The sequence below is a fragment of the Diplotaxodon limnothrissa genome, linkage group LG12 (genome assembly GCF_057381915.1).
Source record: "Diplotaxodon limnothrissa isolate DT_005_m linkage group LG12, D_limnothrissa_male_GT1.1, whole genome shotgun sequence".
Lineage (NCBI taxonomy): Eukaryota > Metazoa > Chordata > Actinopteri > Cichliformes > Cichlidae > Diplotaxodon > Diplotaxodon limnothrissa.
In genome coordinates, this window is record NC_140607.1 from 31024369 (window position 1) to 31051091 (window position 26723).

General features: G+C 40.9%; 2 protein-coding genes across 2 annotated transcripts; one reads left to right on the plus strand and one right to left on the minus strand.

Annotated features, from left to right (window-relative positions):
- The first annotated feature begins 230 nt into the window (after positions 1–230).
- LOC146621598 (monocarboxylate transporter 13) lies at positions 231–5458 on the plus strand. The gene is made up of 6 exons (XM_085367476.1): positions 231–273; positions 549–695; positions 1925–2155; positions 2231–2374; positions 2806–3588; positions 4839–5458. Exons 3-6 carry the CDS (start codon positions 1954–1956, stop codon positions 5039–5041), a joined length of 1332 nt encoding a protein of 443 aa, XP_085223602.1. The 5' UTR covers positions 231–273; positions 549–695; positions 1925–1953; the 3' UTR covers positions 5042–5458.
- Positions 5459–9171: 3713 nt separating this feature from the next.
- On the minus strand, positions 9172–26622 carry gldc (glycine dehydrogenase (decarboxylating)). The gene is made up of 25 exons (XM_085367474.1): positions 26058–26622; positions 25803–25881; positions 22710–22845; positions 22149–22313; positions 21839–21916; positions 20914–21061; positions 20563–20759; positions 20369–20465; positions 20180–20285; positions 19784–19923; positions 18857–18937; positions 18611–18708; positions 17868–17952; positions 17712–17753; positions 17475–17617; positions 16757–16832; positions 14946–15071; positions 14444–14593; positions 12545–12657; positions 12251–12392; positions 11633–11744; positions 11431–11526; positions 11059–11231; positions 10884–10964; positions 9172–10391 (listed from the first exon to the last, which is right to left on the minus strand). Exons 1-25 carry the CDS (start codon positions 26343–26345, stop codon positions 10251–10253), a joined length of 3093 nt encoding a protein of 1030 aa, XP_085223600.1. The 5' UTR covers positions 26346–26622; the 3' UTR covers positions 9172–10250.
- Between the last annotated feature and the right edge of the window lie 101 nt (positions 26623–26723).

Here is a 26723-nt window from a genome sequence, read left to right on the forward strand (position 1 = left end):
GTACTTTGTTCTGATTTTGTGACACCAGCAAAAAGAGAGAATAGGTCAAAAATCCAGAAATAACTTCTTTGGAGTCAAATAGTGATTGTTTTTGTTTTGTTTTTTTAATAAAAAGATCACATTCTTTATTTTACTGCTGTTTTCGTTTTTTCCTCCTGGTGTAAGTTGACGTCCATTGGCTGCTGATTCAAACTGCTAAAAGCTATAAATAGACTTTGCGGAAAAGGTCACACCGATCTCTTTACAAAGGAACCTTGCATGTAGCTTTCCACGGTAAATATGAATCGCTCTTTACATGTCTAATTGATTTTTACTTGCTAATTCAAAAGCAACAGATAATACAACATATATGGAAATTGATATTTTATTTTGAAATCCGGATGACGACGTTTGAGCTGTGACTTCGTACTCGCTAATGATGGTAGGCGGACTTACGTGTTTAAAGCGGACGTTAAAGGTTGTGAGCTGTCGTGGTTTTGATAACTGCGAAGAAATCTTTAAAGTTGAATGGCACACATCCCAACGGTAACCTCTTTCTGTCCTCTCAGTCACCACAAACGTCCAAATGAGAGTGCACTTTAATTCCGAGGAGAGCTGGATTTCACAGCGCAGATGCGACTTCACCACACTACATAAGCCGGTATGTTAGCAGCAGATATTCCGAGAAGACCCGGGGAAGGACGTTAGCTTGGCAGGTGATTTTCCACTTTTTTCTGTTTATGTCAATACCTTTAACGTAAAGGAGACGCAGTGAGTGTACCAGCCTTGTAGACAATAAGACAAATGATGCTGATCGAACATTATTTTTAAATGTTTAGTCCGCTCATTGGGAGCTAAGCTTGTGAAACCCGGCTGCAAATGTTAGAAATGTTAATGTTAGAAATAAATATTTTTTAAAAACAACAACAACAATAGGGATGATACAATTTTAACATTTAAATACCTCTAAAAAGACTCTTTAACAAGCGTGAGGCATATAAACTTATAATAATTTGAAATGTAAGATAAGCATATTCGCAAAACAAAAACATGAGCATGTTCCTGTCTGTGTACGTTTTATAGAATAATTATTAGCAGTTATTGCAGTTATTATAGCCACAGCTTTTACAAGAACACTAATGTATATTTAATAAAATTAATATGAACAATATTCTCACTCTCGGATTTTCCTCCTCAGATAAAGATGATGCAATTAAATGTAACAAAAGTTTTAATACGCAAGACTTAAATACCCTCCTGCACATACCATTAATATTTAATATAAAATGAGCTCAAATTTCAACAGCACAAAGTGCTATCAGTTTGAAAAATATCAGTTTAAATAAATATCATATCAAACTCAGAAAAACCTCTGCTTTGAAGATGGACTTTTTTTGTTTTCTGTGAAGCATAATCGGCATTGAGTCACCCTTTTTTACCCACATCTCCGCATCAGCATACAGGGAAGGAGGTTCATTTATGTCAGCAACAGACTCTCCAGTTTGAAGGTTGTCCTGTTTGTTTGCTTTAACAAGCAGATTCCTCATCTGAATACGCCACTGTGCCAAAAACATTTGATTTGCCAATATTATCTTGATAAACTGGCAAAATCACAAGTGAAGCGCACAACAGGTCACCAACTGCTGTTTCTCTAACAAAATACATTAGAAAAACAAGCAGAAAAGTCCTTCACAGCAACAGTTTCTGCATGATACCTGCTTTTTAGCTTAAAATGTAGGAATTCTTTTTCTTAAGTAAAAGTCATAATCCAACTTAATACATAGTAGCCTACAGCGAGAAGAGACAAGAGCTTTCAGAGGGGGTTGTGCCACCCCATACACTCCCTTTAGACACGCCCCTGTGTAGTCACTCATACAGTTGTATAGTTTTTCACTTCTGAGAAGTTTCTGATCGCCGCCGTAACTGGAGATTTTTTCATCCGCAGGAAAAAAGCCTGCAGATAATTTTTAAAAGATGAAGTCCAGAAAAGTTGAACCTCCCGACGGTGGGTATGGCTGGGTGGTGGTCATGTCAGCCTTCTTCACCATGGGCCTTACTGCTGCTGTTCTCAAAAACTTTGGACACTTCTTCATTGAAATCCAGAATCACTTCGGAGTACAGGCCAGCACCACCTCTTGGGTGACCTCCACAACAATTGCTATGCTTCATCTAGGAGGTAAATAAGTGGTTTTCAATCTGTTGTTTTTAAACCAAAGGCGTTTTCGTAGAGCCATTGTTATTCTCTCTGCAGCTCCAGCAGCCAGTGCGATGACCTTACAGTTTTCTCAGAGAGTAGTCATCATGCTTGGAGGCTTGCTGGCTACCTTAGGAATGGTGCTGGCTTCACTGGACCTCAGTTTGCCCTGGCTCTACCTCACCATGGGCATCCTGCAAGGTAGCACACCCGGGACATACTCTAAATCCTACAAAGCAAATTGAACCATTTTGAGGGTTTGAATGAAAAAACTAACCTTGTAAACTGATTTTTAGGGCAGAAAAGAAAAGTATCACTGCTACTAAAAGTTCAATATTTTGTGATTTTTGAGGATAATCGTCACGTTCCATTTCATGTTAAGAAACATGTTTTTCCACCAGCAGCACTACTACTGCAATTGCAATGGACTCTTTTAATGTTTGCATTTTGAAACAGACAAAACAGCATGAAATGGTATGCAAAGACTTACAGTGACACACACATGTCCTTAGAAGTGACGCGCTACAATTAAAACGAATCTGGGACATGTAAGTAATGCTAATACTGGCAGACCTGAGTCTTGTAAAAAAAAATAGTGGGTGGTTAATAATTTTCATCATCTCTATTTCCAGGAACAGGTCTTTCCTTCTCCTGGATCTCTGCCAACAGCATGGTGAGCCACTACTTTGTACGATGGCGTCCCATTGCCTTTGCCATCGCCAGTTCAGGTGAATGCGTCTTTGCTGTTATGTTCAGTCCGTTCTTCAAGTGGCTCATTGACACCTACAGCTGGCGGGGTGCTTTGCTCATCATTGGAGGCCTTCAGCTGAACCTGTGTGTGTGTGGTGCACTCATGAGACCCCTGAAGAAGACCACGAGACCTGCACAGGACACCAAAGACAGTCTAGAGGGAGATACAACCACACTCCTAGCCAAGAGAAGGACCTTCTTCCAGTGCTTCCTCATGAGAAAACCTGAATTTTTTCTGTACATCCTGTTTGCAATATTTTCAGCTGCAGGGTTTTTCATCCCACCTCTTTTTCTGGTCCCCTTTGCTAGCAGCCTGGGTATGGATAAGTACTGGCCTGCTATGATTCTTTCTGTTCTGGCTTCAGCTGACCTGGCAGGGAGGCTGATTTGTGGGTGGATCGCCAACATGAGGCTGGTAAGAAACCTGCAACTGCTCACCATGGTGGCCACTCTCCTTGGCGTGGTGCTCCTGCTGCTGCCCATCAGCCAAAACTACTGGGCCATTCTGGTGTTCGCCTCACTCTACGGCTTCCTGTTTGGCTGTGTGGTGGCCATTCACGTCACAGCTATTGTGGACATTGTAACCCTGGAGTGTTTCGACAGTGGACTCGGGCTCTTTATGCTTTTAAGGAGCATTGGAGGTTTCACTGGTCCACCTGCTGCAGGTAATGCGGATTATCAATTATGTTTTTTGTTATTTGTTATGGAACTACAAATGTCGCAAAACAATTTTCTGAATGAGGATCATTTAGTGCTTTTTTATTTCACGTTTTGACTTTGATGAATTTTACTGCAGTTTATTAAAACCATCTTTGAGATCATGTGCACCAGGCCAGTGAAACTGCCCTTTCCATCAGGGTACAGACATTTAACTCATTTAATCCCTGAGATAGCTTAATATAACAAAAAAAATGCAATCTCAACAGTATCTCTTAGTTTCTCTTATCAATAAAGACATGCTGCTGTGGTAAATAAATGAAAACATGGCTCTTTGGGCTTAAATTCTGAGACGTATATGTGTAAATAAAAAACTTAGTTACTTTGGTCAAGTATAACTGGCCATAAAGGGGAGGTCTTTATCTATTGGAAATATGTAAACTGAATGAAAATAGAGTTAAAAGTCCAAAATTGATGTCTTAATTCTCATTTTACAAAGCCATCCAGTGGATCAGATTGGAGTCTTCACCAGTCTGATTCAGATTCTGGAAAAGACTGACTTTAATATGAAATGTTGATACTTTTTGCTAAAGATAGAAATGCACTCAAGTTTAAATATAGTAGAAAAGTGCTATATAAGAACTAGTTCATATGAAGATAAAGCCTGACACACACAATTTTATTTCAGCTTAGTTCAATGAAATTAAATTTTATTTGTATAGTTATTAAGATAAGATAAGATAAGATAAGATGACCTTTATTAGTCCCACAGGTGGGAAATTTGTTTCGTTACAGCAAAAGTCCAAAGTTATGTAGCAGAAATGATATAAATTCAGGGTGCAGGTTTTGCTGACATAAAAGCGGCACTAGCTCCTTTACCTTTGAAGTAAACCTAAACATTTTGACAATTATGTGTGTCGGAGCTGCTGCTGTGCATAGCTGTGATCTCATGGCTCCAGGTGCACTCAGCAGTTTGTTAGCCACATCTAGCAGATGTGAACTGTTCAGTTAAACATTACAGAGCAGATACAAAAAAATTTAAATTTTTTATGGTCATTAAATATTTAAATCTGACGTGACATGATCTTGTTGGCTTTTATGTCAAATAATAAGACTGCTTGTTAGAAGTCATCAAAGAACAAAACCTCTTTTACAGTAAATGTCTCAAACATTTCTCTGCATGAACGCATACCCGTGTTCATTTATTCATCAGCACTGGTGGTGTGATGTTTCTTCTTGTCCTGGATTACTTGTGCAGGCTGGCTGGTGGATTACACAAACAACTACAGCGTCGCCTTCTACCTCTCGGGCGTCTGCCTGATTGTGTCCACAGCGTTTGTCGTCCTGGTCGACCGCCTGGTTCATAAGAGGAGAGAAGCAGCAGAGCCTCAAGTTTATTGTGCCATCGACCAGCAGGAGGATTGGGAAACGGCAAAAGCCGAGTCAGACACTGTTACATAAAGGGAGAACCCAGCAGAGTTGTGGGGTGCATACTGTTTTTTAGGGGCACATACTGATATCAGCGGATATTTTTTCATGTATTTTTATAAATAATCTATATTCACAGATAGTGATGTAGGAAGGTAACTGCATCACCTGGAAATTTCATTTCACTAGAATAACCAAGCATGGAATCCTCTATTATAGGATCCTAACAGATAAGTGTGGCATACTTGAACACAAACACAAAGAAACTTAGCTTTTTTTAATTATTTATTCAAAATAGAAAATTAGTACTTATGTGTAGAGAAAGCACCATCAGAAGCAGCACTCTTCTTCTTCCCGTCTGTTGTATCAGCTTTTCTTCTGTGCAGAATAGTTTCAGTTTCAGGATGTTTTAGTGTTGGGGTTTTTGTGTGTTCTGCCTGTTTTGAGATATTCGTTGGTGTTCCTGTTCAGAAATCTGCTTGCAGTTAAACTGATGGCCTTGCATCAGACTACTTGATATGATGGGGTTTTCAGCTCAGTCAGCAGAGTCAGTGTGACAACAAAGGATCCGCCAAAAACAACACTTTCACTTAATTTTCACTTGTTTGCTTCTCAGTGAGTATGTGTCGAAGCTCGTTTCCACCACTGACATAAAGCATTTATTGACAGGTAGATTTCACGGTAGATATCGCAAAATTCTGACAGACTAACTCAAACTTCTGTGTAAGGCAAACTTTTGAGATAATAATCCCAAACTTTGGGGTGATTTTTCAGTGTTGCTTCTCCTGTGAAGCAGTCTTACAATCCTGCTGTTCACAGCTAAACACGTGTTGCACGTTCACTGGCAGACTAGTTTAACTCTATTTTACTAACACACCTTTTTTGCAGTCTAACAGTTGAAAGAGTTAACTGCAGATACTGTGATCGATTGCAGATAATTTGGCTTACAGTGGAATGACTTCTTAATGTACTTCATTCTTTGACCTGAAAGCCTTTGTCAGTTATTTAGATGTCACACCCCAAACAGCTTCTGGTTGTTGGCACCTCATCTGAAGCTGCTTATTTAAATTTTATGCACTTGAAGAAGTGAGATAAATGTAGAGAAGTCTCTGCATTTTCCATATGATTGATCTGCTATTATAAAAATGAGTACAAAATAACTGCTTTGCCATTTGTAGAGCAAATGAGTGGTTACTCTACAGACAAAAAAATCCAGCTATTTCCAGGGTAAAGTGCCTATGTCTGAACACTTCATGCAGGGTAGTCTTTGTGGGCTTGAATGCCAGGAAAGCAGTTTGATTTGTTAAATGTTTAGTTTTCTGCCAGCAGATAGGTGATTTGACCTAGTTAAACAGGTTTTGTATGCCCTGTGTGAGATGACCTGGTGAATTTATTCCCGTGCTTTTCAGGTCTCATTAGGCTTTATTCTTCTGTGTTCAATCAGAGAAATGAACCAGCTTATTACTCGAATCCCTTAACAGATTTTAAGACACACCAGGGAACAGATATCACAAAAAGGAGCTGTATTGTTTCAGCTTGAACTTTTGTGCAGTCACACATTTTGTAATCAGAATTGTATAACCCATCGTTAATGGGCTGCAAACTTGTGACACTATAATTATCCAAAGTTAGCCCGGAGGACCACGTCATCTGAGTAAAAATAAATACTTTGGTCTTTAAAAATAAAACAAGCGGAATTACCAAACTGAAACACTGCAGCTGTACGTCTGTAGCAGATGTGAGGCAGGTCTTCATCTGCAGAAGTGACTGAAAGTAGTTCCAGCAGAGTTTAAATAACAAGGCTGATGATGTCCTGAGGAACTCATTCCCAAAATTCATCTGTTTCTTGGAGGGGGGGTGGCTGCTGAAGCAAATCTCATATGGTACCAAATTAGCCTTTATAATTCCAATAACTACCTCAAGCAGTATATTATTTAGTTAACATTACACAAGCAGGAGTAAACTGTATATATGCTGGATGGGTTAATACCGTAGACTTTAGATTCTTCCTTTTAGCAATAAGAATGAATAGTTTTTATGGGGGAGTGCTACACTAGAGTCCCCATCTTTATCAGGTGACCCAGGAAAGCGGTGTGGCTCAGTGAAATGCTTTTAAGAGGAAGAATCTATTTTAAGAGGAAAAATAATTACATCAGAGTCATAATTGTTGGTTTTTGGACCTTTAATGCAGTTGAAAATGTTATAATCGTGGCGATCATGGCTCAAGAGTTGGGAGTTCGCCTTGTAATCGGAAGGTTGCCGATTCGAGCCCCGGCTTGGACAGTCTCGGTCGTTGTGTCCTTGGGCAAGACACTTCACCCGTTGCCTACTGGTGGTGGTCAGAGGACCGGTGGCGCCAGTGTCCGGCAGCCTCGCCTCTGTCAGTGTAAACATGCATTGTGGTTTAAAATCAGCAAGCCTCATTTCTGTCAAATCAGAAACATATTTTATGGTGCAGTTTTTATGGTATATGTAGTGAACTGTAAATGTTCAGACTTGAAAAGATGACACACAGCTACTGCAGCTAATTAGCCGTCACAGTTCAGGTTACTTTTTTTTAAGCACACACTTTTATATATCTCGTGGGTACTTCTGCCTGCTCTTCTATTTTCCCAGAGGATTTGCCAAAGTAGATGATCCACGTGTTTGATTTGGCACCGACTTTTACATCTGATGCCCTTTCCGACACAACCATCCCATTTATCCAGGCTTGAGATCGTCGCTAGAAGTACACAAGTTTGTGACACCCTGAGGCCGAGTTTGTTTCCTCTTGGTCTTAAACTGTTTATCTAATATGTGTGAGGTAAATGGGGCATTTATGGGACATTTTAAATTGCTACGGGAACTGTTAAGAAATAAATCTGTGTCCTCTTTTGTTATCTAGAGTCTTGGTCAGGCCGGCCTTTCTAAAGCTAAAGACTTATCATGGAGAACCACTGAAACACTCAGGGGGACATTTGCAGTGTGTGTGCAGGAATCTGTGGTATGTGCTGTGCGAATTACTCACATTATGTTATGTAATTAGCTTCTCAAACCAGTTTCAGCTGGTTTTCAGTTTTCAGTTGGTTTCATATGACAAAACATGTTCTGTTGAAACAGTCACTTCATAAAAGAAAATAAGTTTGAGGTTAGGCAGTTTAAACGTGTTTAAACGTGTCAGTATTTGCTAAGAAACTGATTTTTATCATTTCAAGGACCATTAAAAAAAACATGTTACAGTCCAGTTTGGGGTCATTCATCTGTTTGATGGAGATTTTGTCACAATTGATATACTAAATAATTTACCGATGATCAAACTGGGGTTTTTTTTGTTTATATAATGTAAATGGTAAATAAGTCAAGGTTAAGAATGTTTGTTTACCTGGTTATCATAAAAGCAAATGGAAAGTTGTAAAAGGAGATTAACAGTGACCGAGCGCAGAAATACTCCTGAAAGCCCTTTCATGAAGATGGCGGGGAGGGTGTGGATCGAGGAAGTACAGCACAGTAGAGCACTTAAGGGTTCCACAGTGTGATGGATTTTGCCATAATGTGGGGAAGACAACAGGTGTTTATTATATTTACCTACTGGTCTGCACAAAGCCCCGGCTTGAATCCCTTTGAAAATCTGGGAAATTAAGTGAAATCTGGAGAGAGATTTGCCAGAGAAGGAACAGCTGGGATTGCTCAGAAGACGTGTGTGAAATTGCGACCGTGGTAGTTTTTGTGAAATTCTTTTGTTTGTGTGTGGAAAGTAAAATAGAAACTAAGACTTTGATGTTTGGAAAAGCTCTAAAAATTCATCTGTTTGACAGCACTTGTGAAATAGTTTAAAACAATAAGTCTTTACACTTTCGTCATGAATTGAATTTTAGCGGCAAGATTTTCCTCAAAAAATAAATAAATTTAGACTATTAATAAGACCGTGTGCCCTTTCTGAAGATTTTTGGTGGTCCGGGCTGATGGGTGGGTTAACGATGGGAACTATCAGCTTCTTTCGTTCGTGGAAACTAACATGTTGAGATTAAGTACACAAAAATCAATTATATGCATAGTTTTTTGGCAAAATGTCTTATTGAGTAGTTTACTAAGCGTATCTTGTTAATCTTCATACAAAACATGTACACACTTTGGAGAGAATGCTTTTAATACATTCATTTTTCCTACAGACAAATACTTTAGATTAGAAAAACTGATTTTAAATGAGGACTACCTACTTTGTTACTACATTAAAAAACATTTTCAAATAAAAGAGATATATTCACAAAAAAGTAACACCTTAAAATAACCATCACTTGTGACCTGATATTGTGTAATGTTTAATTAACTTACCATCAAACAACGTAATGGCTGTTATTTACAAGATTCTTTTATTTATCACACAAATTAATCATAAAATACTGCCGTTTAATCAAACCCGCTGGTGCGCGTTTGGTGCTTAAACTGAACCAAACTGCCAGCAAAGCAAAAACCGGGATGTTGGAGATGCTGAAAACAAAACCAAATTGCCAGTGAAGCAGGAAAATGTACGACCTCCATATTTACAGTCTACAGCGTTTACTCCATCGACATCTCACTTGCCTACTTACTCTGTAAAACAACTAGTATAAACATTTCAGACTTTACAATTGCCATCCAGATGACTGTTTACATACATGTTAAGTTCACAGCTTAACAGAATCAAATAAAGTTTAATTATCAATTACTCATTCAACTGATGGTTATTATAAAGTGTTACAAAAAAGGCTTAATTACTCCTATACTGACAGTTTAAAAAAAAAAAAAAGTTGAAATGAAAGCAGCTATTTTACACAGAACAGAGGCACCAAGAGCAATTACAGATGTCACATTATCTGCACTTGGCTTAAAGTACAGCATTTCAGAGGTGGGCTATGGAGCGGCCTCTGTGTTGAATGGTGCGCTTATTTTCGCAAGCTTGGAATAGCAATAAGTCACACCTTTGGTCAATTTGAGTAGTTCAAGTCAGGGCAAAAGCCTACAACCCCACAAAAAGGGTGCAGTCAGAAAGAGGCCAGTCCCATCATCCACCTCGCACGCTTTTCCACCCGTTACATCAGCGGCAGCTCAGATCTGCTTCACTGTGAAAATTAAGAAACTCGAGGGTCGCCCTGGAGATTTCAGAGCCCTAGTGCAGGTTTTGAGGAAATTTACCACTATATAGAACTTCTATAAAAATCACAGATGTTTAAAATTGGAGGTTTTGTGCGCTGGCTGGACAATGGGACTGAGCCACAGAGAGTATCTAGGAGGAGGCTCTCTTCTCCTCATATGGAGACTCATACACCTCCATGGGTGGGCAGGTGCACATGAGGTTCTGATCGCCATAGATGTCATCGATCCTGGAGATGCTAGGCCAGAATTTGGTCTCAGGTTTTATGAAGGGCTGTGAAGAAGGGAGAAAAGAGGGGTCAAAAAATTCAAACAATACATTTATACAAAGCTCATTTCAAGTAGCCGGCTTTGCATTAAATGTAAAATGTGAACAGTCAACAAACCCCATTACCAATGTTGACTAAATCAGGGCATCTATAACTTAATTAAAACCAAAACTCTATTGCTAAGTAATCTGAAAAAGTTGTTGGCTACAGGACATGAGACAAATTACACTTCTTATTTTTCACCACTAGAGGGCGATAAATACAAGTTCTTTAAACAGTACAGCTGCTTTCACCGAGTTTGACTTTCCCAAAAGTAACAGGGATTTCATATTATGCATTTTTTCCTGCAACAAAGGAAACATAATTGAAGTTGTTTTGTTTTTGTTTTTCAATTTAATAAAGGAGAAAAATTTACAATATGCATTGCATATTAAGTCAGTTGTAGTCGTTTTGGAGTGTGGGGCATTGAATAAGTCTAATGGGATAAAGGTACTCACCAAGGGGAAGGCAGCACACTCCCTGGAGTAGGGTCTGTCCCAGCTGGATGTTGAGATGCACGCCAAAGAGTGAGGGGCCATCTGCACGCAGGCACAAAGACATACACTTGCATGACGACTTCAGATATCACAGCTTTATATTAACCACTGTATGGTATGTTTTCAGCACAGAAACCTTAAGTGGGTTGATGCGCGAGTCCATCCTTCCCTCCTCGATTTCTGCGATCTCCTGTCTGATGGCTAGCAGGGCGTCGCAGAAACGGTCCATCTCAGCCTTGTCTTCCGATTCTGTAGGCTCAATCATAAGAGTACCTGCCACTGGCCAAGACATAGTGGGTGCATGGAAACCTAGACACAAATAGTAGAGAAGAAAATATATAATACTACTACAATAATAAACAATAGGTATCAATATGCATCTGATAAAAATTATGAAAGGGACATACATACATACATACATACATACATACATATTCTACAAATACTCAAATCAAAGGTATTTTTTGGCCACCAATGAAACACTGTGGCCGACAGAGTGATGTGGTACCATAATCCTGCAGCCTCTTGGCCACGTCAACAGCCTCAATATTAGCCGTCTTCTTGAATGGCCTCACGTCCAGAATGAACTCATGGGCTACAAAACCTGTGCACAAAAAGAAGGAGGGGGAAAAAAAGATAGTTAGTTATGCGGTTTTATTTATTTTAAAATGAGAGTACATCACTACACGTCCACAGAGACGGCACCATACCTTTCCTGCCTCTGTAAAGGATTTTATAGTGACCTTCCAGCCTCTTGGCCATGTAGTTGGCATTAAGGATGGCCACTTCTGTAGCGTGCCGCAGTCCCCTGGATCCCATCATCTAAACACCAAAACAGAATTAAAGCATCTGGGCTTCAAAAAGCCCAATGTTCAAAAGAACATTTTAATACAGCTTTAATATAACATTTTTCTTTATTAGCAGTATTAGCACTCTGTCCAACAACTGCCCCTCTTTTTGCTTTTCTTTTTATATAATGTGCATATTTCCTCCACCTGCTGGTAAACAGGGTGGAGTTTGGGTGGCGGGCTGCTGCCTCAAAATGTATCAGCTATGTAGAGTAGCTGTTAAAGTTAATGACTTCTTTCCCTGGATGTTTATCACAAATTAACACTTTTGTTCATGTTGTCTTAAGTTGAAGTGAGAGCCAGGTGACCAACTACTCATGTGACAAAAACAGAGCCCAGGAAGTTTTCAGTGACTTGTGACTGTAGACTTTTAAAAATCACACACTGTTAAGTAACAGTTTCAAACATGCTAACAGATTAGTGGAAACGAGTTTACCAATGTGTTTCAATGTGGTCTCAACTCAGTTTATCTGTGCTGACCTTAATGTAAGCCCAGGAGATTGGCAGGATGGCACTGGAGCCCCAGGGAGCTGCGCTGATGGTGCCCAGTGAGCTGCTGATGTTCACTGACTGCATGGAAACCACCGGGTGGCTCGGTAAGAAGGGGGCAAGGTGCGCCTTCCTGATAAGAAATAGATGAATATACTGTCGGGTCAGAGAATCATCACAAAATAAGAACCAAAAAAAATAAAATAAAATAAATAAATTTCTCTTTTTATAAACAAATTCACATCAAACTAGTCACCATTTCTCCCTTTATATCCACTGACTTACACTCCAATTGGCCCCATGCCGGGCCCTCCTCCACCGTGAGGGATGCAGAAGGTTTTGTGCAGGTTTAGGTGAGAAACATCCGACCCGTAATCTCCAGGACGACACAAGCCCACCTTCAAGGCAGAGCAAGAACAAATTTTTTTATTTAAATTAAATATTCTACAGAAAAACTTGCAAAAACAAGAAAAGAAAAAAAAACTGATATAAGCTCAGTCTTTACCCTTTTACAAAAAACAGATACAGTGGGATGCTAAAGTTTGGGCAACCTTGTTAATAGTCATTATTTTCCTGTATAAATCGTTGGTTGTTACAATAAAAAAAAATGTCAGTTAAATATATCATACAGGAGACACACACACAGTGATATTTCAGAAGTGAAATGAAGTTTATTGGATTTACAGAAAGTGTGCAATAATTGTTTAAACAAAATCAGGCAGGTGCATAAATTTGGGCACTGTTGTCATTTTATTGATTCCAAAACCTTTAGAACTAATTACTGGAACTCAAATTGGCTTGGTAAACTCAGTGACCCCTGACCTACATACACAGGTGAATCCAATAATGAGAAAGAGTATTTAAGGGGGTCAATTGTAAGTTTTCCTCCTCTTTTAATTTTCTCTGAAGAGTAGCAACATGGGGGTCTCAAAAACAACTCTCAAATGACCTGGAGACAAAGATTGTTCACCATCATGGTTCAGGGGAAGGATACAGAAAGCTGTCTCAGAGATTTAAGCTGTCTGTTTCCATAGTTAGGAACATATTGAGAAAATGGAAGACCACAGGCTCAGTTCAAGTTAAGGCTCGAAGTGGCAGACCAAGAAAAGTCTCGGATACACAGAAGCGACGAATGGTGAGAACAGTTAGAGTCAACCCACAGACCAGCACCAAAGACCTACAACATCATCTTGCAGCCGATGGAGTCACTGTGCATCGTTCAACCATTCAGCACACTTTACACAAGGAGATGCTGTATGCGAGAGTGATTCAGAGGAAGCCTTTTCTCCCCCCACAGCACAAACAGAGCCGCTTGAGGTTTGCTAAAGCACATTTGGACAAGCCAGCTTCATTGCGGAATAAGGTGCTGTGGACTGATGAAACTAAAATTGAGTTATTTGGGCATAACAAGGGGCGTTATGCATGGAGGAAAAAGAACACAGCATTCCAAGAAAAACACCTGCTACCTACAGTAAAATATGGTGGTGGTTCCATCATGCTGTGGGGCTGTGTGGCCAGTGCAGGGACTGGGAATCTTGTCAAAGTTGAGGGACACATGGATTCCACTCAGTATCAGCAGATTCTGGAGACCAAAGTCCAGGAATCAGTGACAAAGCTGAAGCTGCACTGGGGCTGGATCTTTCAACAAGACAACGACCAGAAACACTGCTCAAAATCCCCCAAGGCATTCATGCAGAGGAACAAGTACAGCGTTCTGGAACGGTCATCTCAGTCCCCAGACCTGAATATTATTGAAAATCTGTGGTGTGAGTTAAAGACAGCTGTCCATGCTCGGAAGCCATCAAACCTGAATGAACTAGAGATGTTATGTAAAGAGGAATGGTCCAAAATACCGTCAACCACAATCCAGACTCTCATTGGAACCTACAGGAAGCGTTTAGAGGCTGTAATTTCTGCAAAAGGCGGATCTGCTAAATATTTATTTCATTTCTTTTTTTGTGGTGCCCAAATTTATGCACCTGCCTGATTTTGTTTAAACAATTATTGCACACTTTCTGTAAATCCAATAAACTTCAATTTACTTCTCAAATATCACTGTGTTTCTCCTATATGATATATCTAACTAACATTTTTTATCGTAACAACCAACGATTTATACAGGATAATAAGGACTATTAACAAGGTTGCCCAAACTTTTGCATCCCACTGTACTTATTGCATTACCTGGGCATTCATGTTGGCGCCATCCAGGTACACTTGGCCACCGTTTTTGTGAATAAGGTCACAAACGTCTCCGACATGCTCTTCAAACACACCAAAGGTGGAGGGGTAGGTGATCATCATGGCTGCCAGGTTTGCCTTGTGTTTGTCCACCTGGAAAGATAAACATGTAAAAAAATAATAATAAAGCTGTGTCACATCATTTACATGAAGTCAAAGTTCCAGTCCTTCATGAACACACTTGGATTAATGAACACATTTGGATTAGAGTGAGGATCGACTTAAGACCAGAGGCATCAAAAGAGCTTGTTTCACAGGGTGAAGGATTGCATGAGTTTACAATAAATGAGGATTATTTTGAGCTGTGAGTCATGCAGAGCAAAAATACTCCAAAAAAATAGATTCCCTTCAAATCCACCTATGAAACTGGACATGTCCGTCTTGGATAAACCTGTTAATATTTGCAGACAACACAAATCTTGTACAACAGCATCCGTTTTCTCACCAGGGCCTTCAGGTGAGACAGATCGATGTTGCCATCCTTATCCACCTCCACCACTTGAACCTTCATTCCTGCCATCTGAGCGCTTGCTGGGTTGGTCCCGTGTGCAGACTTGGGGATTAGACAAACCTGAGGCAATGGGAAAAATAGTCAGCAAAGCAGAACAAGCAAAATGCAGCTTGAGTCATTGTCCTAACCATAATCCAAAGTCACGCCAAAACTGCTGTGACTGCAGGTTATGCAACAAGAGAAACCGAGCCAATTAAAGCCATAGATATTTCAGATCCAAAGTGAAGCTCAATTAAATAAAAACAAAAATAGATATAATTAAATTAGTGAGACTGGTGGCTTAAGCTACTTTTACAATTTCATTTATACAAAAACTTAACTTTTAAGGTCTCAGTGGGAGGAAACTGCAGCTCTCTTTGATCTCTGCTACTAATGAGTAACCTGCCTGCAGGTCATTAACTGATTTTTATCCCTTATTAGGGTGACACGTCTGGCATTTTGCAACCCAGTTTCACAGGCAAACCAGGGCACATGGATCCGGTGTTAGCCAAAAAAGACATGACTGACCTGAAAAACAGTGCTTTGCTGTCACTCCAGGAACTCTCACTTGACAAAGTCTTAAAACCTCCAAATATGGAGTCTTAAAAAACAGCTAGCCTATGGGATCACAGCATTTTCAGCTCCTTGTTTGCACAAACAGATGCCAGTTTGGACCTTGACTAGTTCCAGGAATCAGGCTACTAAGATTTACTTATTAGGAAGCAATAAAAATAATAAAATGACAGAAGAGAAAATACTTCAGTACGCTAGTCTTTAATTTTGGGTAGCATCTCATCATCCTTCAACAATCAATAAGAATGTCAGGATACTTTAGGAGCTACTGTTGAGAATGCTTTAACATCACAGATGTTTCAATTTACAACAATAACCCTGTCACTGATGGGGGGGGGGGTTACCCTGTAGGGCATATGTGCTAATACTCTGTTAGCCTGTCAGTATCAGGAAGGATAATACTGATAGTAAATAGTCTTTACAAGTCAGCAATGTCTTCTCAATGTCACCTGATTAGATACACCAACAGCTAAACATTGATAACTTAGTTGCCATATGAAGTTCTGCTCAGAAACCTTTGGCACTCATGTGAATGTTGCTTTGATGCATACCATCTGCTTATATATTGTTGCAGACCAAGCGCACCTCAAACAGCAATAGCTCTCCCAATGACAGGAGCATAGTTACTAGGACACTGCAAAAACTGCTCAGGAAAAAGGAAAACGTCAGAAGCAGCTGCTCTCAAAAATTCAAGCTCTGCATGCACAGACCAAGCCTGATCCATGGACATGTCACCCTGGACCCCACAGGACCCAAAGAATCTGCCATCCTAGTGCCAGTTGCAAAAGGATTCCTCTGAACTGATAGAAAAACACTTGCCAAGCATTGTGCACTCCGCCCGCCTTTACGTCACCCAAAAAAAGAAGAACTGCACAATGCCAGGGCAGCAACTTTAATGTTGTGGCTAAACAGTGTATATTTGTAAGCACTTTAATTGAAAATGAAACTTAGAAACTCAAAGTTTCTATACCTCCAGGTATTTTTTTTTTTTAAAGTTCAGTGGATCATCATTTTAACTCTAGAGTTTTCAGAAGATGAGGCTCTTCCTCAGAGTCAAGTTTAAATTAAAAAAGGATTCCATTTTCTTGCAGAGACTAGAGACTCTAGCTTAAAATAATTTTGGGTTGGATAAAATAACATAATTAACCATGACTGCAATCCTGTTAGACTTTTGCTCTTTCCAGGACACTTACACTTCTTGAACTCTCCCCCTTTGAGTTCAGGTAGGCTTTTATGGCAGCCAGGCCTGCATATTCTCCCTGAGCACCACTGAAAAATAAGGCAGACACCATAGTCATGCATAGAACACACACAGCCTCATCAAAGTCCAAAGACCAGTCTGCAGACATTACCAAAAGAGGAGGGAAAGATGGGATGAAGCTAGGTGCATTCTTGGCCAATGTAGCATGCGCCACCATGAACACACTGATAAGCAGTGACAGAGAGCAGAGGTGGGTGTGTCGCTTATCAGCTGTAATATCCTGCAAGTTAATCCTGCAAGTGTGAAACCAGCTATGCACCGCTTTAATAATGTTGCTGAGATTCCCCTTTAAAAGTAGATTGCGAAATTTCTTCCCTTTTAGATTTTCCACAAACTTTTGTGTTGCAAAGGCACCATCCCCATCCTACGTTCAGCACCACTCTCCAATTCAGTGAGCTCTCTGAAATAACGGTTCTTTCACAAATGTTTGTAAAGGAAAACTGTATTGCTAAGTGCTTGCTTTGAGCATTTCCTTCCTTCTGCAGAGGTTCTATGATCCAGAAGGAGGGTTCGGGATAATTTGATTGCACTGCACGGAACCATCAAAGTAATCATCTTAAAGAGGAACATGCTCCCGTCTTTACCAAATATCATGCCCACCCAACTGATACGGTCTGTGCACCAACAAGTACATAATTTTGTGCCCTCACCTGTTTGGCTGGAACGAGATCTTGTCATAGCCTGTCACCTCACAGAGGTCTTTCTCCAGCTGTCTGAAGAGTTTCTGGTAGCCCTCTGCCTGATCCAGGGGCACGAAAGGATGGATGTTGGCAAACTCCCTCCATGTGATGGGCTGTCAGAGGATACAGCAGTGAGACATAATTACTCAAAAGCATTTCATGTTACACCTGAAGAAAACTGAAAAACTAGTTCCTGTTTTTACTCACCATGAGCTCTGATGAGCTGTTTAGCTTCATGGTACAGGAGCCCTGAAAATAAAAACTTTTTTTTTTCCCACTACTTTATCACACTAGTATAAAGCATGCTATAAATTTCAACTATCTGTGAACCTGAACCTCTGCCTTGACTTATGGTAGCCTCACCAGGGGTATCATGCTGTGGACTAAGGAGAGGTCCTTATTCTCCAGACGCTTCATATATCTCACAATGTTGGTCTCAGAATGGTAACTGAAGGAAAAAACAAGAAGCAGAGACACGAACACTTAGAGGGCTCGCATGGCAATAATGCTATGTTTTGGATCTTGGACATGCAGCAGCCAACCAAGACTGCTCCAGAAACACCGCAAATACCCTAAAGCACCGACTCTCCAAATTTCCACATCCCAAACACATCAATCATACGAGCGACACGTTCATACCACAACCTCTTTAAAAAGGGATAAATTACAAAAGTAAGGTTAAAAATTCTCATGCATTACAGCTTTCATTGATGAGGCAGTAACAGTTCAACATGGGTATCGTCTTTGGAGTTGTTACACCCTTAGAATATGGTCAATCCAAAGTGGCCCCACCCCACTGCTAACAATACTCTAGCTCAATATTGGGGAGATGGTCCAAATGTTGTGGCTGATCTGTGCACACACTACCTAAGGTTAACTAAAAGTTTTACCCTCTTTATGTCAAGGATCATGTCAAAGAATAAACGTAGGGCTCAGACACAGGAAGCCTGGATACAAGACTGCATTTATGGAACTACTGGTGTTGTAAGATATGACTGCAACACCATTAAAGTTCTTATTGTGCAGTTAATCAAAGGTTATTACAGCTAAAATGCCACACACACACCTTTCTTGGGAACAGTACAGTCCTTAAACTGGGAACAGACCTGTTGAAGACCTGGTGTGTAAGGTATTTGCTTGTCCTCTTGAAAGGACTTCCCATGATCCCCTTCACCCGCTCGCCCATCTTTTCAGCTATCAGCTCCTGAAAGGTTCAAATTAAAGCCAAGTCATTCTCTCACCAATCTCCATAACCATAAAACAATAACTGCTCAAATTAAAAACCAGTAACATATTAAGTAATGAATAACTTAGACAGCACAAACAAACAATGGAAGTAACCATCAACATACAGCAGAAGATTCACAGCCAAAGACCCAGAGCAAGTCATCCAAATCCCTCTCAGTCACCGTTTCATCGAGAGAGACGCCCAACTGTTCAAAGAGAAGACGAAAAGAGGATTTTTTTTTTTGATTTTTTTTTTAAAGTGTTCCAGCGACTCAAGTCTTTCACCCTAAACAGTAAAAGGGGGGGGGGGGGGTGAAAACTTGAGACTAGCACTTGTTCTGACAGCTTATCTATAACAAACAGTGGGTTTGTTTGCAATCCCAGCTCGGTGAAATTGAAAATTTGTACTGCAGAAAAGTTAATTAGGGAACATTGACACTGATCTCAGGAATGCCAAGTGATTTATGTATCAATCCATTCATTATACATTACATGCATCATTTGTAGATTTGTCAATATGTTTAAACCAATGAACCTGCTGTTATGCACTCCTATATTTTGGCTCTTCCTGTATGAGTGAGGAAGTGTGTTAGACTAGCTAAAAAGTCACATCCACTCTTACAAAGTTTAAATTGGATTCACTGGTTCTTGATCCTCTCAAGAATTCTCTTTTGCACCCAACATTTTTCCCCACATGTCCAATTACAGGATTTTTCATCTTATCCAGTTTTAGATCTAATTAATGTGCTAAACTTCCCTTCATCCCTATAAGCCATATTCAGAGTTTTCTAGGAGCTACAACAATCAGTTGCTTCTGGGCAAAGATCCCCTATCCCCTCCCATTTCAGCCTGAAAACTACTGCAGGAAGAAAAAAAAAAAAAAAAAAAAAAATGTTTCTGCATATACATGAGGCAGCATTAATTTCCACTCCTTTTTTTGCAGTGCACCAATTACAAAGCATTATCCAAAAACTGCAAGTCGCTGCACTTCTGCAGGCTTAGACCACCTTAATCAGTCCAGCGCTTTCCCCAAAACATTTTTTGATCCTCACCACTCCATCGGCGTAGACTCGCAGGTTTATCTTCCTCTGCTCAGCTCTCTCCAGGATATCTTTGGCAGCCACGCTACAGCTGATCTTTAGTGTGTCAAAGAACATTTCGCTCTGCAGCCGGTGTCCCGCTCTCTTCAGACCTGAAAGAAAATGTACGAATTAACTGTGCACGGCATGTTTACGGGGAGAAGTTTGGATAAAGACAAAGAACAGAAATTTGGTGACATATTTGTCTCTATCCAGTCTTTAACCACTCATTACTGAGAACGTGCACAAAGTAAAATGAGAAATTCGCAGTTCACAAGGAGGAAAGCATTTTTTTTTTTTTAAATAACAATTTCTCAATTTGAGTGAGGACTGAAGTTTTACTGCAATGTTGCATATATATTTATATACCTTCTGCAAGGATCAAAGCAGCACCATGTGTCCTCTTCGCAATGTGTTTTAGTCCCTGGGGGCCATGATACAGTGCATACATAGCAGCCATATTGGCCAGCAGAGCCTAGGAAAACAGTAATTTTTTGTAATTAATTTAGAGTAATGCATTTCACCAAAATGAAGGACGCATATAAACCTGGATCGTACCTGCGCAGTGCAAATGTTGCTGGTTGCCTTATCTCTGCGGATGTGCTGCTCTCTGGTCTGCAGTGCAAGACGATACACTTCTTTACCAGCTGCATCTCTGCAACAACAGCATAGCATTCAACCATCTTACTACTGTCATCAGTTTACTCAGAAAAGAAGATTAGCAATCTTGAACCCTGAAGGTCGCTTCTCACTTGGTGACTCCAACCATTCTGCCAGGCATCATCCGGACCAGGTTTTCTCTAACCGCAAAAAAGGCAGCATGTGGACCGCCGTAGCAAAGAGGAACCCCAAACCGCTGGGAACTGCCCAGTGCGATATCAACACCAAATTCTCCAGGGGGACGTAGCACACACAGTGCCAATAGGTCTGTGGCACAGCAAGCCAGGGCCTGGACAGGAGATAAAAACCAATCTCAGCAGTGGAAATGAACAAAGATGTTCCCATTTGTTATTAAGATCATTCTTAAGCCTAATTATATCCCCTGCTCCCACGGTTCTTTTGGGGAGCTTTTACATTTCTTTTTGTGGTTAAAGCTTTCTTACCCCACCCTTGTGTGCTTGATCTACAAGCGCAGTGAAGTCTTCCACTCTGCCATCAGTGTCTGGATATTGAAACAGCACACCGCTCACATCTTGTCCACTGAAGTCCATCTCATGAGGCAGCTTTAGAACAGTTTTTACCCCAATATAGCTGCAACACAGCAGTCAAAACTTGAATGATCAAAATACAGACATAGGATGCAATCAAACTTGCACCCCCAATTTAAATTCCCCTTCAAGTTAGTATTTTTGTGCAGTTCTGGACCACTTCAAGTACCCCTGCAGCTACATTTCAATCTCCCCGTTCAGGTCTGAACACTTGGATGAGCAAACTTTGTCTTGTGTGTAAAAGTCACACAACATTGACGTAGACGATCATCGTTAGCAATGGACGCAAGGCTCCATCAATTCAAAAACGGAACAGTGAAACAGCCAGTGTCTAAGACTAAATGCAATGCATCAGGTCAGGAAACACCACCAAGGCCACATCCTGACCTCAACTGGGATGTGTTCCAGGGTGCAACCGCTCACCGGCAGCATGAAATACCAGTGTTGCACATCACCAAGCCTTCTTGCCAGGTTTGGCACCCTGCCACTTTGTCCTCTTCCCCAAAATAAAACTAACTTAACGGGCTGTCATTTTGTCAGCATGAAGACGATCCAGGACACACTGCAAAGGCAAGTAAATGTAGCAGGAGAGCTGACGTGGTCCAGGGTGCACAAAGACAGAACCCCGAGGAGGACATATGATGGCACAACAGAGAATACACCTCAGGGAATTTAAAAAATAAAATAAAGTTGCCTAGGACAACACCTTTGCAATATTTTTTACTTCAATCTTGTAATTTTAATATTAAAGATATTTAGATTCTTTTTTATGATTTACTGTTACTGGAGACCTCATACATTGACTGTCTATGATGCATACTTAGCTCTGGTCTGCACTACAGCAATAGTCTGGGGATGGCAGCGTGGGTCAACGTAGAAGGTTCTTCTTTTGTTTTGTCTGTGAGAAGCAAAAATCAATAACAGACCACTGTAAGGCAGGTTTAATACACACACTACATCTTGAATCTACAACAGGTGGCACAGACTACGATCCATTCTAGTGGCCAAAATATAATTTCACAAGACTATATTCAAGATTCTTCATTTCGTAGTTCTCGTGACAATGACAATAAAGTTTCTGATTCTGATCAACTGAGCACTTTTGTCTAAACAGGTCAGCATGTAAATACCTGTGACAGAGCTGCATGGCCTCAGCAGCAGCAGTTCCCTCATCAAGCAGAGAGGCGTTAGCCACAGGCATGCCTGTGATGTCACAGATCATGGTCTGGTAGTTGAGAAGAGACTCCAGGCGACCCTGAGCGACCTCAGGCTGGTAAGGGGTGTACTGAGTGACCCTGTGAACAAAACCCAAAACAATGATTCAACAGAGCGAGACTGGACAGAAGAACAATAGCACAAAGTCGATGGCATTTATGGACCCAAGACTGGTCAGGGGAGGCCATTGTATGCTAAGAGTTTAGAGAAAATGTGGGTCGGAATAGCTGACTTGGAACTGTGTGAAAGAAAATTTTGTTCAGCAAAACATTGGAGCAATGCAGTTCTCACAAGACCAAGTGAAATCAAATCACAAGACTTCTTATTGAGGGCACGTTACTCTGCACCATGACAGTTAAGCTTCAAATTAGTATCCCAAATTTAGGAATAAATATCATTAATTGTCCACAGAAGAAACCAGCTCACACCACTTTTGTCACATTTCTTCCGATCCAAGGTAGCCTGACGGCACTCACCAGCCTGCATTCTCCAGGAGGTTGCGCTGGATGGGCGGCGGTACGGAGCAGTTGTAGTAACCCATGCCGATGTAGGACCTCCATACTTTGTTTTTTGATGCAATCTTTTGAAGGGACTCCAGAACTTCATTCTCACCTGCAAAATATTTAAAAGGAAGCTGTTTAAACTTATTCCAAACAACAGTCACTGAGTCATAAGTGAGAAATACAGGATGTTGGTAAGTGTTAAAACAGTTCTACTTAAATTACATCATGTGATACATCTGTCATGTCTGCTGCTAAACAACAACACCTGTCTGAAGGTCTGATGAACAACATTGCAACCCTCACGTGAGCCACTGATTGTGTAACAAGATGAAGAAAATCATTATAGTGAGCAGTCAGGTGGTCTAAATAGTTTTTTTTTTTTAAAGTCAGTGAAATCCAATGCTAATCTGTTTTCTACTGAGAGCCTCAACCATCTTTTTCATATCACTAATAACATAAAATTTTAATACTGAGAGAAATACATCTTATGTTCCCTAAAAACTGGCCCCAAAATCTAGTACATATTGTTACTTCCTCAATTTCATTAAGCTTCATTTCCCAGTCCTGTAAGGGAGCTCTGCCAGGACACAACCAGCCTCTGAGATTCCTCTGGCCTTTCTGGCTGCCTAGCAACTCCAAGGAATGGACAATACCACCCGTTTGAACCAAGAGTCCTGGCTACTCCAGTTTTGGTGAAAGGAGGACACCTCTAGTCGTGGTGGCGTGAGGGACCACAGCCAGTATACAAGTGAATATTTACAGCTTCTTTAAAAGATGGGGGGGAAAGGCAGAAGTATTCGGAAATTCAGGACAAACTATAAATAAAAGTACATTTGGAGATGACGCTCAGGGTGAGTTGATGAGATGTGCGAACCGGAGTTCGTTTCAGTTGGACTGCTTTCCCATGGTCCCAGAGTTCTACAGGGCAGCAAAAAAAAGCTGATTCACAACCATCCAGGAGGTCTATTGTTGAAGAGAGAATCCTTTGCTGGCTTTGCAAACTGAAGCCCTTCAAAGCTGAACAAGCAGAAAACCAGCACGGCCTCCAGTTTGTTCCTTCAGCATGGCTTGTTGCATTATGAAAACTGACAGTGTCAGGAGGGGCTGACATACAGGCAGGTCAGCGTCACTCTGGCTAATAGACACGTTAGAGTACCTGAGCATTAGAAACCTCTTATAAAGATCCTTTTATTACTATAAATGTTAAATTTAGAAAAACTGTCATGACTTAGCTCTTTCGACTGTGCATAAAGAGCTGTCATCATTCATTGCAAGTGTAAAGGTTTTAGACATGCCTCAAATCAATAGCCTGGCATTAAGTTGGGTGCAATTCAATTTCACCATTTATTGACCCCAATTAAGACTTTGAGCTAATACACATTGGTCTGTTTTGATTGCATGCCCCCCCCCCCTTTTTTTTTTTCCCCTCATAATTGATTGAGCATCAATTATTTTTTTGCTTATCCAAGTTCATAAGCATACAGTCATGGTAAAAGCAAAGTACTCTCTCTTTCGGTTTTACATATCAGGACATTACAATGTCTTAAATTAGGACATGTTTTTGCAGCCACATGACCCGGGCACCTTGCAGTCAGATTCGACCTTCAACTCCTCTGTATACCCAAGTATTCTGGAGTCAAATGTGAGGCCATCTGTCCAACAGCTAAAGCTTGACTGAAACTGGGTCATACAACAGGACAATGATCCCAAGCACAGCAGAAAATCTACAACAGAATCTCTAAAGGAAAAAAGAAAGGGGTAGGGGGGAATCAAGGTGTTGCAATGGCCTAGTCAAAGTCCAGACCTCAACCTGATTGATATGCTGAATGAAGTACCTTCAGAGAGCTGTGCATAAATGAAACCTCAACAACCTGAAGCAATGCCGTAAAGAAGAGTGGGCCCAAATTCCTCCACAATGAGGCGAGAGATTGAAACGATTACTAAAAAGTTATCGCTGCTAAAGGTAGTTAAATTACACTTTGTTTGTCACTAACTGCTTCTGCATTTTAGTTTTTGCTAAACATCTAAAGACATTGTGTGATATGTCATGTTCATCAGGGGTTGTATCTGTCTAATTTGATGACCTGAGGTCTGTACTGTGAAGCAGGATTTCATGTCATCCAGGTAACTTCAGCATTGAATCTGGATTTTCTGTATTAAGAAGGTCATTCTTAGCAGGGTGAGCCATATCTGTGAAACCATGGTAACTTATGCTGCTTTTTTATTTATATATGTAATGTTTTTAATCTCCTGTCTCTCCAGCCCTATTTTTGCACATTTGATAGGGACAGGCCTACTTCACAAAACAAACTGAGCAAAAATACAGCTCCACATGAAAATACACGTTAATTCACACAGAAAGCCATCAGCTTAGAGCTGAAAAAGCCGCAGCTTAAAAAGCGTTAAAAAGATTGACTGCTGTATAGGATTAAACACAGCAGTCTGCGTCTGCTGCTGAAATGTAGGCTATCCGTGTTGTATAGGAGCAAGAAAAAAAAACCATCCATGCATCATCATGAAACCACCTTATTAGGATCCCCGGCTGTGATGTAACGTAACGTGAACGCTGTAACCAGATTGAACTGGACTTGGGACCGGAGCTCAAGGCTAAACTTTACACTCCAGTTGCCATCCTATGAGCATCGGCTTCCCAACAGGAGATTGGTGCCGCTCGCCGAGTTTCGCAAAAACAACTCCAAATATGTTCAAAGGAAGACTTAACAGGGGAGAGCGCTCCGCGCCACACAATAGAAGGGCAACCTACATTTCAGCCTCTCACTTGGCTTCATTCAGCGCCCGTTGGGTGTGGGAAAAGCTCGACATGTTTTTAAAAAAAATAAATTAAAATTTGAAATAAAGCGGCACAATATGAGGTTAACACTCATTCCCGCTCCACACACACACACACACACACACACACACTTATTTGAATTACATTTACAATTTGAAATTGAGATTGGTGGCGCATCGAGGGAGATTTAGGCAGCAGCTTGCAGCGCTATAATAACAGGAAGAGATTCAGCTACTGTTTCACTAACACATACGTGCACATCAGGCCAAACTTACAGACTGGATCATCCATCTTCAAGCTCCTCTGCAGACGGATAGAAGATGGTACTGTGTTTTCAATCAACTGGTCGACTGACTGTAGGAAAAAGGGGAAGTTTAATGAACAAAGGCGCGTAAACCGCTACCCAGTGACATAAACACGCCACTCAGTGCAGGTGTTTTTGTGCTGAAACTTGTCTTAATGAAAATGAAAGGAGTGGGTTTTTTTGCGCCCATTTCATAGAGGGAGGGAAACAGCGACGTAAATCTTACCTCGAGTCCCAGAACATCCAACATGTCTCTCTTCTCCTTCTCACCTGGACCGATGTGGCGCTCAGCAAAATCATCATGTCTGGGTAAAATCCTTTCTATCTGCCTGGAGGAGACGGTTGCAGAGGTCCTCAGAGCCCGGGCTGATGTTGTTAGGGATGCGCAGCTGTTTCGGATCTTGCACTGAAGTTTCCAAACCACGCGGCTCTTATCGCTCAAATGCCTGCGCGGTGCGCCGGGATTCACCGACTTGGCCAAAAAGACCCCCCAGGACTTGGCGCAGCTCTGCATCTCTAAATCACACTGCGAGACAAGCGTGCAGAAACTGGTGAAGCCTTTCCCTCCCTTAACTCAGTAGACTTTCTACCCACTGAGACCGGCGCAGGAGATACAGCCAACTCCTTCAAACTGCTGAGTTTATACGGCTGCACAGTTGCACAAGAGCGGACCAATCAGAGCGGAGACGCTGCGTGACGCGGTGACGAGCCCCGGCTAACCAGCTGCTCAACTTTTCACGTGCCCATAATCTTCAATTGAGCAAGAATAATAAGGTTGGGTATGGATCCGGAATTATTTCATCAGTCGACCCGCCAAGAATACAGACAGGAACAGGACGTGCTGCGAGTGCAAGTGGTTACACCTGAACTTTAAACACACGTTATTTGTGTT